Raw genomic sequence first — 15,093 nt, 5'->3', positions numbered from 1 at the left:
TCCAAGAAATTGGAAGCTTCCACTTGTGCTTTTCCTGTCAATTTTGCATCCTGCAAAATCTGCATCTGAGTAACCTATTTGTTTAAAATCTGATTATATGGGATACCACAATCCCAGATCAGCTGTTCCCTTAAGATACTTGAAAATTCTTTTCACAGCTGTTAAGTGAGGTTCTCTTGGATCTGCTTGAAATATTGCACAAAAACAGGTAGCATACATGATATCAGGTCTACTAGCAGTTAGATAGAGTAAAGAGTCAATCATACCTCTGTAATCAGTAATATCTACTGATATACCAGTATCCTTATCCAATTTTATTGCAGTGACCATGGGAGTGGATGCACTTGAACAATCTTGCATTCCAAATTTCTTCAGCAAATTTCTGGTATACTTGGATTGACAAATAAAAGTACCTTCTTCATTCTGCTTGACTTGAAAGCCCAGAAAATAGCTAAGTTTCCCGATCATACTCATTTGATATCTTAACTGCATCAGTTTGGCAAACTTCTTGTAAAGTCTGTCATTTGTAGAACCAAAAATGATATCATCAACATATATTTGTACCAAAAGCAAGTCCTTTCCATGGTTGAGGTAAAACAGTGTTTTGTCAATAGTCCCTCTGTTAAATCCACTTTTCAGAAGAAACTGAGCTAAAGTCTCATACCATACTCTTGGAGCTTGCTTAAGGCCATAAAGTGCTTTATCAAGCCTGTAGACATGATTTGGAAATTTAGAATCTACAAAGCCTGGAGGTTTTTCAACATATACTTCCTCTTCCAACTCTCCATTGAGAAAAACACTTTTCACATCCATTTGAAAGACATTAAACTTTTTGTGAGCAACATAAGCCAAAAATATCCTTATGGCTTCCAATCTAGCAACTGGTGCAAATGTTTCATCATAATCAATTCCCTCCTGTTGAGAATATCCTTTTGCAACCAGTCTTGCTTTATTCCTTGTAATTATGCCATCACTATCAGTTTTGTTTCTGAACACCCACTTTGTACCAACAACAAATCTGTTCTTTGGTCTTGGCACTAGGGTCCAGACTTTGTTTCTTTCAAATTCATTTAACCCTTCCTGCATTTCTTGCACCCAATCAGCATCTTGAAGAGCTTCTTCCACTTTCTTTGGTTCAGTCTGAGAAAGAAAAGAATTATAGAGACATTCACTTGAAGTAGTTGTTCTAGTTCTGACACCTGCATCAGGATTTCCAATAATTAAGTCAGGTGTATGTGATTTAGTCCACTTCCTTGCAGATGGAAGGTTTTCTCTAGAACTGGATGCTCCCCCATGATCCATGCTATCTTCATCAACATTTTCTGATGCTCCCCCTGAAACTATGCCCTCTGAGTTGGATCCTTCAGAATTTAAGTTTTCAGAATTATCGAAACTTGGCTTATCAAAACTTGATGAATTAGAACTTGAAGAGCCAGTTGCATGTTCTGATGCTTCCTGAGATGTGGTTGTATCTCTAGTATGCCCCCCCCTGCACAGGTGCATCTTTCTTTGGCGTAGTCAACACAGTTTCAATAACATCAGAGTTTAATCCATCAGAGTTTGCAGTATCAAGATTTAGACTGTCAGGATTTTCAGTATCAGAATTTAAGTCTTCATTTTTCAAATCTCAGCTGGTCATGATCATTGAAATCTTCAAGTCCAGTAATCTTCTTGTCATCAAATGAGACATTGATAGATTCCATGACAATCCTTGTTCTTAAATTGTAGACTCTGAAGGCTTTTGTGGAAAGTGGATATCCAACAAAAATTCCTTCATCAACTTTGAAATCAAATTTGGATAGCTGTTCAGGATGAGTCTTAAGAACAAAACACTTGCATCCAAATACATGAAAATGCTTCAGATTTGGCTTCTTTTTCTTCACCATCTTATATGGTGTCTTTCCATGCTTGTTAATGAGTTTAACATTCTGAGTAAAACAAGCAGCCTGCACAGCTTCAGCCCAAAAATAGGTTGGTAGCTTTGCTTCATCAAACATTGTTCGTGCAGCTTCAATAAGAGTTCTATTCTTTCTTTCAACAACTCCATTTTGATGTGGAGTTCCAGGAGCAGAAAATTCCTGCTTGATTCCATGGTCTTTTGCAGAACTCTTCCATGATCAAATTCTTGAACTCAGTGCCATTATCACTTCTTATGATCTTCACAGAATCTTTGACCAATTTATCCAGTTGATTGACATGATCAATCAAGATAGATGCAGTTTCACTTTTTGTGTGCAAGAAATACACCCATGTGCATCTGGTGAACTCATCCACTCTGACCATAATATATTTCTTCTTTGCAATAGATATGACATTCACTGGACCAAATAGACCTACATGTAGTAGGTGATAAGGCTCAAGAATTGATGATTCAGTCTTGCTCTTGAATGAAGATTTTCTTTGTTTAGCCTTCTGACATGAATGTTACCATGTCTGTAAATGTTACCATGTATGTATCCTTTCAGAACAACTTTACATGTAGATTTACTTACAACTTCACAGTGTTCTTCAAAGAAATCCACATGATAACCTCTGTGACAGATTTGACTAACACTCAGCAGATTGTGTTTAAGTCCTGAGACTAGAGCTACTTGTTTAATGATGACATTCCCAAGATTGATATTGCCATATCCCAGTATTTTTCCAATGTTGCCATCTCCATAAGAAACACTTGGGCCAGCTTTCTCCATAAAGTCTGAAAGCAGGGCTTTATTTCCAGGCATATGTCCTGAGCATCCACTGTCCAGAACTATGATATTTTTCCTGTTGCCCTGCAATCACAAAGACCACTAATGATTAGTTTTAAGGACCCAGACTAGCTTGGATCCTTTGGCCTTATTAAGTTTGTTAACATTTGCAGCAGTTTTAGCATCAGAGTTTATGTTAACATTTTTCTTATCAGCATTTACACTATCAGACTTTGTATCAGAACTTACACTAGAAGGAACAATGCTAACTTTCTTTAAACAATGTTTTATTTGATAATAATCATCGTACAAACTATGATATTCCTTACAAGTATAAATGGAATTCCATAAACTACCACAATGAAAACAAGGATTTTGTGGCCTATATCTAACAGGCTGACTCTTAACTCCTGACTTTGAAGGTAAGGAGTTTATGTTCTTATTCTTCCTGCAAAAAGAGGCCAGATGGTTAGAACTTCCACAGTTATGACATGTTTTTCTAGGAGCATTAGGAACATGCTTATAATCATTGCTTTTATTCACACCTTCCTTTCCATTCCTATTTTTCCTAGGTGACTTTACCTTGTTTACATTCTTAACATCTTTCAGCTTATGCTTAAGCTGCTTCTTTGTCATTAAGCCTACGTTAACTTCAGTTGGCTTTTCCTGTTTTAGTTTGTCAGAAGTTAATTCCTCTTTAACTTCTGATTTCTCAGTTTCAGACTTTACATCTACAAACTTAACAGGTTTTACCTTTGGCTTTTATTTAACAACTATAGGCTTAATTTCTACAGTTCTTTTATCATTCTTATCATCTCCATAACCTAAGCCCTCTTTCCATTTTCCACTACTTAACAAATTCTGAGTTGTTCTGCCAGAGTTAGTCCAAGTCCTGATAATCTCTCTTTCTTTTTTTAACTCAGTTTTTAGAGATTTATTCATTTTTAGCACTTCATCTCTAACATAAAAGGCATCATCTCTTTCTTTCTGAGTTTGATGGAACATGACTAACTCTTTTTCTAAATAATCATTCCTCTTTTTACAAGCAAGATTTTCAGAAGTTAATCTTTCACATGTTAAAGTTTGATCTCTATAACTAATGAACATGGTTTTAAGATATCTTCTCAACTCATTAATGTCATCAATATGAAAGGCATAAGTAGTTTGAGGTACCTTTAACTCAGCAGCTTCAGAACTGCTATCAGCATTTACCATCAAGGCATAGTTCACCTCACTTTCAGAATCTGAAGTGTTTGTCCATCTTTTTTTCTTTGTGACAAGAGCCTTGCCTTTGTCACTCTTCACTTTCTTGCAATCAGGAGATATGTGGCCTTTCTCACCACAGTTGTAGCATTTGACATTTGTGTAATCTCCTCTGTCAGACTTCCCTCATTTGCCTTCAGTTTTTCTGAAATTCTTCTTGTCAAAACTTGCACCTTTCCTGGAAAACTTCTTTCCCTTCCTGAATTTTCTGTATGCAATCCTTGTGATTCCTTTCACCATAAGAGCACACAGCTTCATCATCTCTTCATCAGCATCCATCTCGGCAAGCTTTCAGTTTCTGAGTCATCATCACTATCAGAACTTGATGACTCAGTATCAGACTTTGTGTTGAGCGCTTTTCCCTTGCCTTTCCTTGAGGTAGCTGCCTTGGGGGATTCTTCCTCAGCCTTAAGAGCAACTGTCCTTGACTTTCCTCCTTTCCTTTTGCTTCTTTGTTCCATCTCAAGTTCATGAGTCTTGAGCATCCCATAAATTTCATCAAGAGTTATTTCTTCAAGATTATAGTTGTCTCTTATAATTGTGGCCTTCAAATCCCAACTTTCATGAAGAGCTAACAGGAATTTAAGATTTGAATCTTCAAGATCATACTCCTTATCAACTAGTGACAAATCATTCAAGAGTTTGACAAATCTGTCATATAAATCAGTCAATGACTCATTAGGCTTTGAGTCAAAGTGTTCATACTCTTGAGTGAGTATAGTCTTCTTGTTCTTCTTAATCGAATCAGTTCCCTGGCATCTTGTCTCCAAGGCATCCCATATCTTATTTGCAGTCTTGTAGTTAATTACCCTGTTTGACATTACATTATCAATGACACTATGCAGCAAGTGTCGTACCTTAGCATCCTTAGCAATTGATGCGATATCTTCAGCAGTGTAATCACTCTTCTCCTTTGGTACAGACTTTGCTGCTTCACCTACAACTACAACAGCGAGTTTTGTTGGCTTGTGAGGTCCTTCATTGATTCTATCAATATATTCTGGATTTGTAGCTTCTAGAAACATAGTCATCCTCACCTTCCATATGGGATATTCATATGGTTTCAGTATGGGAACTCTAATAGCCTCATATCGACTATGGATTTGAGTTTTTGGAGGTTCTTCAGTTTTGGTGGGCTTGGTTGGAGTTTCTGCTTCAGACATGATTGTTTTTGGATCTTAAACTGTTTGTGTGTTAAGATAGGCTCTGATACCACTTGTTAGGTCACACACACTGTAGAAGGGGGTTGAATACAGTGTATAGCACAATCAAATCGAATTCAAAGAACACAAGTAACAGAAAACAAACTTTATTAAACTCTTTTACAATGTAGAACTGTCATCTCTCATTGATGAACAAATATCACGAGAGCTGTTAGGGTAACAATGAATATTATTCTCGATAATGATAACACTTATAGTGTAAATCCTATATCTGTGTTTATATACTACACAGTTACAAGATAATCGCTAATTGATATGGAATACAATTCTGCTTCCTAAAATATATCAACCATTTATCTTTTCTTCCAAGTATTATATTCTTCATTGAATTCCTTCTTCATGCATATCTCTTCTTGCGTTTCTCTTGATCTTCTTTCCTTTCTACCAACCGCCTTCCTTATCTGAAAGTTTCCTTTAAGTCCTGATATTATCTCCTGATAAGTATCTCCTGAACCTTAAGTACTAATAACTTAAGTTCTGACTTCAGTATAAGTCCTGATTTCCAGTTAAGTACTGATTTGTCATGTTTAAGTAAGATATGAAAACTAAACACAAATCATATTAGACATGACATTATCAAATACATCTAACATTAACAATCTTTAAAAATTCTCTATGTTTTCCCTAATTCAAATTATAAATGAGTCATAAACTAAAATAAAGAGTGTTATTTAAATAAATTATTTACATTGATACATGATTTTAACCAACTCCGGAAGTTGCCAAATTTTGACAATCTTGTTAGTCAACTCGTTGACTACCATACAATTTCAATAGGTTGGCAACCGGGGTTCTCATGTCACGTAAAATTTGACAATTCGTTAACAACCTCTATTGGATATGCACTGTCCAACTGTTTCACCTCGAAAATTCCTTTTTAGTAAATATAAAACCTAACAAAAACATATCTGACAGAACATGCTTGGAGCGAAGATTTTTTTTAACTTACAATTTATTATTCTTATTATATCGTTATTCACATCATGATCATCGTCCATGAGTAGGGACTTGCAAATCATGATAAAGGATATTTGAAAAATTTGGGGATGACTCGAATGAGAATGAATCGGATGAGCGATAAGTCTGTGTTGGCTGCTGCTATTCTTCTTCTTCTTCTGCTGCTATTCTTCTTCTTCTTCTTCTTCTTCTTCTTCTTCTTCTCTTCTTCTTCTTCTTCTTCTTCTTCTTCTTCTTCTTCTTCTTCTTCTTCTTCTTCTTCTTCTTCTTCTTCTTCTTCTTCTTCTTCTTCTTCTTCTTTCTTCTTCTTCTTCTTCTTCTTCTTCTTCTTCTTCTTCTTCTTCTTCTTCTTCTTCTTCTTCTTCTCTTCTTCTTTCTTCTTCTTCTTCTTCTTCTTTCTTCTTCTTCTTCTTCTTCTTCTTCTTCTTCTTCTTCTTCTTCTCTCTTCTTCTTCTTCTTCTTCTTCTTCTTCTTCTTCTTCTTCTCTTCTTCTTCTTCTTCTTCTTCTTCTTCTTCTTCTTCTTCTTCTTCTTCTTTCTTCTTCTTCTTTCTTCTTCTTCTTCTTCTTCTTCTTCTTCTTCTTCTTCTTCTTCTTCTTCTTCTTCTTCTTCTTCTTCTTCTTCTTCTTCTTCTTCTTCTTCTTCTTCTTCTTCTTCTTCTTCTTCTTCTTCTTCTTCTTCTTCTTCTTCTTCTTCTTCTTCTTCTTCTTCTTCTTCTTCTTCTTCTTCTTCTTCTTCTTCTTCTTCTTCTTCTTCTTCTTCTTCTTCTTCTTCTTCTTCTTCTTCTTCTTCTTCTTCTTCTTCTTCTTCTTCTTCTTCTCTTCTTCTTCTTTTCTTCTTCTTCTTCTTTCTTCTTCTTCTTTCTTCTTCTTCTTCTTCTTCTTCTTCTTCTTCTTCTTCTTCTTCTCTTCTTCTACTTCTTCTTCTTCTTCTTCTTCTTCTTCTTTCTTCTTCTTCTTCTTCTTCTTCTTCTTCTTCCTCTACTTCTTCGTCTCCAGACCATTGATTATGGATGCACCGACAGCTGCAGATACGACGATCTAGACCTCGATGGTGTCGATTCCGATGATAGAGACTCAAATCATTCAGCAGCGACGAGAATAACAGCGTCATTGGAGGCGACATCGGTGGAGGTTTCGAAGAAAGTGGAAATCGCGGCGTCGATATCAAAGTTATGACTTTCGAGGAATAAGAGAGTTTCTTGTGAAGAGATGGTAGTAAATGTGGTTATGAGATCGGTGCGGGGGTGATTGTTAGGGGATGTTTGGTTCTCCATTCCAGTAAGTTTTTTTCCGTCTTCTTTTGATGTTGAGAATCATAAGATTTATAGAGTGGATATACAAAACTATACTCTTTGGGTCATATTTTTACAGAATGGATGAAAAGTTTCGTGATAAAGGTAATTCGCAACACAATCATGTGCTAATGTATGAATTATATGCTCAAATTCATGTTGATTAAATTATTACATTACATATTTTGATGTATCATTATTTATGACTTCTAATCTTTAACACACATCTACGTGCACACACAAGTTGGGGGTCTTTGTGGGAAACAATTTCTTCATTCCTTTGAGTGAGGGTAAAACTGCGTACATTATACCCTCCCCGGACACTGATTTATGCAGTATTTACTGAATTTATTTGGTTAGTTGATTTATCATCGTCCAAGAGTGTTAATGAAGAAATCTGATTATATTGAATTCAAAATTTTAAACTTATGATAAAAAAGTCAAGATGATTATTCTTTTCTAAAATTAGTGTCAGTGTGGTTTTTTTTTTAAAAGTAAGCCGAGTCCAAGTTAAATGAGTGGTGTTCGAGTCGAACAGACAAAAAGTTAGGTGCAGCTCAATTCACCTCTTTTACTCATTCAAACATAATTTTATATTTAAGACCGGCTTGTTGAACCAAATTAATTTAAACGAGAAGACCCCGAATTTATTTGTAAACCGCTATGTTACAACCTTATACAAGTGTATGAGTATATTCAATTTTTATTCTTGTATAAAAAGTAAATTAAGAACTTTGAATTAGAATTATTTCATCCAATTCTATTCATTAATTATTACTCCCTCCGTCCCTAAAAATATTTTCCTATTTGTGTTGGATACATTTGCCAATGTACACTTTTAATTGTTATCCCCTCCGTCCCAATATAATGTCCCTTTTAAAAAAAAATTGTACCAAATTACTTGTCCCTCTATTCTTTCAATGTAAATTTAAGCATAATTTTTCAAAATTATTCTTAGATTTGTTATTTCCAAGATTTGACTTTCTAAAATTAGTATATATTCTCTTTTTTCAATGCATTTAATGAGGCATTTTGTTGAAAATGTTATCCAACTAACCCTTTTCTTAATATGCATTTTTTTCTGAAAGGGACATGTAAAATGAGACGGAGGGAGTAATATCTTTAATTTCGTATTAGTATTAAATATAAAAACTTTATTATATTAAAGTATTTATAAATACGAATCCAATCAAAATTACTCATGACGAGTTTGATATTATAGATTAGACGTAAATTAGTAGTCAATCACTTATCATGAATAGTAAAAAAGTCAAAATAGGAACAACATTTTGTGACGGAGGGAGTATCAAACGAGGCCAAGTATGTTATCCCGTACCAAACTTCTACATAACATAACCCATCCACAGGGCCGACCCTATGTATTTGGGTGCCCTAGGCGGGATTCAAAAATGGTGCCCCATATTCATAACCAAAAAATCACAATAAGATATATTCATTGTATAAAAGAAAACTTACTTGAATCTAAAGTAGCAAGTGAATATAATGAATTTCTTGTACGCTAAATATCCAAGTTTTCAACCTCCTGCAATAATCTCCTGCAAGCCACTGATGTAGTATCATGAATATAGAACAATCATCATTACTAGTACACAACAATGTCAAAATAAAGTTATAAAAATGAATTTACCTTTATTGATTTTGAAACTTTTTTCTAGGCTTTTGAGATGTGAATCTCTCTATGATTTTGCTATAATCTAGAGAACTTGTCAGCTCACTTTCAATAGACAATAAAGCCAATCCATTAAGTCTATCTTGAGACATCGAAGAGCGGAGATAAGATTTGATCAGTTTCAATCTAAAAAATGTCATTTCTGCCTCTACCACTGTAACAGGAATGGTCACAACGATTCTATAAGCTTTCCAAGCATTTGGATAATTTATTTGTCTTGAACTAGAACTTAAATAATTAAGCACATCTATTGCCTTTGTTATCTCATCGGGTATTACCATTCGAAACACTAGTAACTCGTTAAACAACTCTGCGCCAACAATATCATATCGCATATCATGTCTAAGAAATCCCTCAAGTTTCATGCAACAAGATTTTAACCTCTCATCATCACCAGATAAATGCTTCTTCAGGTTAAATAAAAACCCAAATTTTTTCTTATAATCTTGAAACTGTTTAAACCGTTTTTTGAGTTGAAAAGCACCTTGATCAACAATATACAAGAAATAATACCTTCTGAATTTTTGTTCAGCACTCAAGTTCTGATCATCATCAGCTGCAGTAACCCCAAGATCATCAAAATGAACAAGCCTACGAATTTTTCGCTTTTCTGAAAACACAAGCTCCACATCCAACTCCAAAACTAACTCTTTTGCCTCCTTCTTACAAGAGTCATAACCAGTTTCTCTAAACTCATTAAAGAAATTTATAAGTTCTTCCAATCTTGACAATGCAATATCATTATCAATATCTTCAAGTTGTAAGAACTTACTAACTGCATTAATGATATTTAACAAGTTAAACCAGATGCACATAAAAAATAGAAACTCAAAACTCTCAATTTCATTTTCAACTAAACTTCTAGCTTCACACCTTATCATAGAGTCTTGAGTTACATTACTAAGATGAACCGATGCATCTGGCCATCTGGGGTAATGGGTATAGACGCGCATAGTCCAAAAACTCAATTTCTCCAAACCTTTCACATTTTTACTTTGTTTTGTTTATTAAATAAATTTATTAATTATATTTTTAAAGTAAATTAAAGTAAATTATATTTTAATTTTAAAATAAAGTTATCACAAAGATAATAATATATTTTAAAATTTTAATATGTCCCCCAATCATATATATGTTAATGTATTCTAATTAAAATTTGTATTTTAAAATATAAAAAATAAAATAAATAAATAATAATATAAAAAATAAATACATCTATATACATATGTTATTGAAATATTTTGGTGTCCCTGTATGCAATGGTGCCGTAGGCGGCCGCCTTGGACGCCTTACTCAAGGGCCGGCCCTGCCCATCCATTCAAACCTTGATGGACGGTAGCAACCTAAATTCCTTTGAATGAAACAGGGCTTCGCATGGGCTGCTTGGCTGGTGACCTACACACACGGAGTCACCCACATTCTTTACCATTATTTTCCCAGCTTTGACTTTATTCCTCGTGTGAGCGATGACTTTATTCCTGAATTGTTGGGGACATTTGATGCTTTCTTTTGTCGTTTTATTCATAACTTTTCTTCGAATAATGATAATAACAAACAGCTTTTTAGCTAATCCTTTATTGTTATTAGGCTCCGTTGTAGAGTACCGTTGAAAATTACTGTGTTGTGGAAAAAAGTGCTGCTGAAAAAAGTGCTGTCAGGAAAATTAGATAACTGTTTGGTAAATTTTTTAATTTATTCATATTTTAAGATATAATATATAAAAATAATTATTTTAAGAAGGTTTGATGATGAAACTAATAGCTATTTCTTCCAAAAGCTGAAAACAGCTTTTTCCAAAGGCATGGGTACATGCTTTTGCCAACAACCGTTTTTAGATCAAAAGCGTATTTCCAAACAACAAGCGCTTTTCCAAACAACAAGCGATTTTCCAGACAACAGTTTTTAGAATTTACCAAACACCTATCTTACAGATTTTCAGTAAAAAGGTGATTCAGCTGTCTGCAACAACAATACCAAACGGAGCCTTAAATTCTGTTGACTTTTGCACACGTTTCAATATATTTTGATGGGCTAGCTAGAATTATTATTTGTATTTATTTTTACAAATAAAAAATAAATAACTTAAATTTTAATTCAAAAAAAAATTAAAATTATATTTCTAACTAACAGGTTAAAGCACATTAAAATGTGCGTAACATTCAAAACGACAAATAAAAAAAATAGAGTGAGTAATAAAATAAAATCTGAATAAAAGTTTTTTTAACAGAATTTAAAAAATTATATACGAGAACTTTATGACTGCAGTTTCAGCTGAATATTAGAATATGGGACATGGGACGCAATTTGTTACATATATACCTCATACATTTATGTAGTTATTTTTAAGTTAAGTTTCAAAAAATTAATTATAAAAATTAATTTCATTATGTAATTTACGCTTAAGTTATATTTGTTAACGGAGAAGTCTTAACGGGAGTTGACGGCAACCATTTTTTTTGGAAGTCAGAAAGAAAAAGTTGGCCACTATTTTAAGAATTTAAAAAATTTGATCACTATTTTAAAAATTGGTGTAAAGTACGGCATACACTAATGTACTCTTATTTTTAAGTTAAATTTTAAAAGATAAATAATAAAAATAAAGGTTGTATTGAAGATGGTAATGAGACAAGAAGGTTAAACAAAAAAAGTGTTAATCCCAACCCCCAAATCCATTAACAAAAAGATCAAATCCCCAATCTCAAGTAATCCATTTTCTAATCTCAAATATTAATAAAACATAACAAAAAAAACCCACATTGTTAGATTTTAGAAGTCTCGTAATCAGACATTCATATCAATTGATGTAACTTGTCTGTTTGAATAAACTAAAAATACCATTATCATTAATTCCTAACTCAAATGATTAAGTGACATACAATTAATTAATCTCTCTTAATTTATTTCTTAAGTTAAATACAAGTGCCCCCACTGGCTCCCATTTAATAGCCTATCATATTGCCGCTAAATATGCAGGAAAAATTTATTGATAGTGACAATTTTTTTTCTGATAATTAAATCAAAAAGGACAGGCTGGGACTTTTGGTGAGGGAGTTTCCATTGAAAGCCATGAAATTCAACTGGTGGACAAAGTCTAAAAAGTTTGATGATTAGGCAATAAATAAATATTGAAGAAAAATACCCTAAATACATACTCAGGATATACGTATATTATATATATATATATATATATATTTTTTTGCTAAATATATATATTATATTTTTAATAACAGAGTTGTAATAAAGGTTCAGATTTGAATTTGGGTTTTTGCTAAACCCGTTTCGATCGACCCGATAGTCCGGTAGTGTATTTTTAATGTTAAAGTTGTAAATTTTTAAATAAATTATATATTTACAACAATACCACTCCTTGTATCTATATTAAAAAATTATTAATACTCACCTAAATCATAACTAATCTAAATTACGTGAGTACGTATTTACCAGGCTCATAAATATTTTAATGTGCATTTTTTCTTTTTGATTTTTGATTAATATGAGGCTGCCAACTTTGATTATTTGACAGATTTTATGTTGAGATTTTAATAAATAAATGTTTCTTGGCCAGTTCACATACCCGTGTACAAAACTACCATTAGTTGTTATAAGTAGACTATAGTCTATAAAAGTTAAGGTTAAGTCTTCTAACTTTGGAGGGGTTGGTCTTGAGTTTTGCTCTTAACAAATAATCCACAAGGTTAGTTCTCAACTCTCTGTCAGGCACAAGTTTGTGGAACCTGCAAATTTATGTCATATAAGTGATTTCTTGGATCATAATATTGTTGTTTTATGAATATCTTCAGGTAATCCATCAGGGACACTTGAGTGAAGATATGGAAGTCTCACAAATCATTGGCCTTAATGAATTGGTAAGTTTACTAGCCCAGTTTGGTTCGGTTCATTTATTTATCTCGTTGTAATATCTCAAGATTCTTGAAATGTAGGGCAAAGTTGTAGTTTTTTCCCCTCAATTTTTCAAGTAATCATCTTTGCTTTTATGTTATAGTAGCAAAATGCAGAGTTTAGTACTAGAAGTTGGTGTATCTGACACTAAATTTTTACTTGTAGGGAATGGATGATTCTTTTTTCAATAATCCATGGCCAATGAGTTCTTATGATGAGCTTAACGCGGTGTCGCTAGCAGCTGCATTTGGGGAGAATTTGCATAACAATTTTGCTCAACCTATGTATGACATGAGACCGTCGTCAGAAACATCTTTCACAATCAGTGAGAGGCCTATGAAACAACTCAAGACCAACAGTTGGAGTTCTGAAACTAATGATCAGATATCAAACATACAACAGTTTAGTTATGGCAATTACAATAATCAAGTAGGCATTGTACAACCTAAAGAAGAGGCCTTGTCTTCTAGAAGTACCACTCCTTTAGGTACTGATGTTATCTCCTCCCAGGGTTCATTTGAGAATCAGAATTATGTGCTGAAATCTTCTCAAGGCGCTAAACGGATCAGCACAAATGCTCGACTTTCTCAAGCTCAGGATCACATCATGGCTGAGAGGAAGAGGCGCGAAAAGCTTAGCCAAAGGTTCATTGCCCTCTCTGCTCTAGTTCCAGGCTTAAAGAAGGTATTAGTTTCTACTATGAATCTATGATCTATTCTTTTCTTATTGTTTGTGAATTACACCTCAAGATCCTGATATTGTTCGTGTACCCTATGACAGATGGACAAGGCTTCGGTTCTAGGAGATGCTATCAAGTACTTGAAACAACTTCAAGACAAAGTGAAGACTCTTGAGGAGCAAACTCGCAGAAAGTCCACAGAATCAGTGGCTTTTGCCAACAAGTCATCCTCAGATAATCACGCAGCTAGCACTCCTGTTGAAGAGCCACTACCAGAAATCGAAGTAAGAATTTCAGATAAAGATATCCTTATAAGAATTCACTGCGAGAAGCGAAAAGGAGTCATAGAAAAAACCCTTGCTGAAATTGAAAAGTTCCAACTCTCGATCATCAATAACACTGCCATGACTTTTGGAACATCCACTCTTGACATAACCATTATTGCTAAGGTAACTTCACAAATATAAAAATTCTTTACATCTTTATACTTGCACTTGCAAATTTTACATATCTTTTCACTTTTGACATTTAATTTGTTGAGTAACCAGTCACTCTAAAACCTTAAGGTGTCAGAGAAATGTCTCAACATGATCTTATGTTATTCAACATAATTTTGCAACGCAAAACTTCATTTCATTACAGGAACTCATAAAATCATGTCTTACAAAATTGCAGATGGATGAAAAGTTCAGTATGACAGCAAAAGATCTAGCAAAGGATTTACGCGTAGCCCTTAAGAAGATAATGTCCTAATGTCCTATATATGCCAGTAATTTTCCTGCGATTTCTCGAATAATTGTTTTTCCATGTTCCTGATACTCAAGGCCTAGCTCTCCACCATCTCAGACCATCTGCCACAAAGCTTGATACATATTTTCTATAAGGTTCCTTTTTAAGGAGGGTTTTTTATACAACTTTTTTCGCAGTTCTTGTTAACTGTGTTAATTACCCTCCTTTTGTAAAGTTAGTGACCTTATGGCTTCACTTAGCTTTTTTTTAATCAGAGGATTAATGGTTTTTTTGGGTGGATGGAGAGCAAGGTTTTGTATTAGTGAAAGTGTTGGATCTTTGTTTTAGAGGTCTCTTGATAGGCCTCTTTCTCTTTGTAATCTTCATTTCATTTCCTTTGTAACAGTTCAATTCACAGTATCAATGCAGTAACTTTTTATTTTTCTTTTACATACATCACATATGTTTTATTTTCAGTTTCAGAACTTTGAGGCATGCAATTATTCATTTGATAGTCAGCAAATTATGCAGCTAACATGATTGATAATCATACATACTTTTATTGTAGTATTACTAGAAGCAGTTTATTAGTCTTTCACTACAACAAATTACACAATTAGAATAACAATAATTTTAATCAATATCAGTGATAAATATTTAAATTAGACAAAT

General features: G+C 33.6%; 2 protein-coding genes across 2 annotated transcripts; one reads left to right on the top strand and one right to left on the bottom strand.

Annotated features, from left to right (window-relative positions):
* Positions 1-9,261: 9,261 nt before the first annotated feature.
* On the bottom strand, positions 9,262-10,066 carry LOC141685010 (uncharacterized). Its single transcript, XM_074490137.1, has 2 exons — positions 9,392-10,066; positions 9,262-9,267 (listed from the first exon to the last, which is right to left on the bottom strand). The coding sequence occupies exons 1-2, from the start codon at positions 10,064-10,066 to the stop codon at positions 9,262-9,264; spliced, it is 681 nt and encodes a 226-aa protein (XP_074346238.1).
* Positions 10,067-12,719: 2,653 nt separating this feature from the next.
* LOC141687529 (transcription factor bHLH18-like) lies at positions 12,720-14,871 on the top strand. Its single transcript, XM_074492836.1, has 5 exons — positions 12,720-12,807; positions 12,914-12,979; positions 13,179-13,697; positions 13,794-14,141; positions 14,368-14,871. The coding sequence occupies exons 2-5, from the start codon at positions 12,944-12,946 to the stop codon at positions 14,443-14,445; spliced, it is 981 nt and encodes a 326-aa protein (XP_074348937.1). The 5' UTR covers positions 12,720-12,807; positions 12,914-12,943; the 3' UTR covers positions 14,446-14,871.
* The last annotated feature ends 222 nt before the right edge of the window (positions 14,872-15,093 follow it).

The sequence above is a fragment of the Apium graveolens genome, chromosome 9 (assembly GCF_009905375.1).
Source record: "Apium graveolens cultivar Ventura chromosome 9, ASM990537v1, whole genome shotgun sequence".
NCBI classification, from domain to species: domain Eukaryota; kingdom Viridiplantae; phylum Streptophyta; class Magnoliopsida; order Apiales; family Apiaceae; genus Apium; species Apium graveolens.
This window is presented reverse-complemented; position numbering and strand designations above follow the sequence as displayed.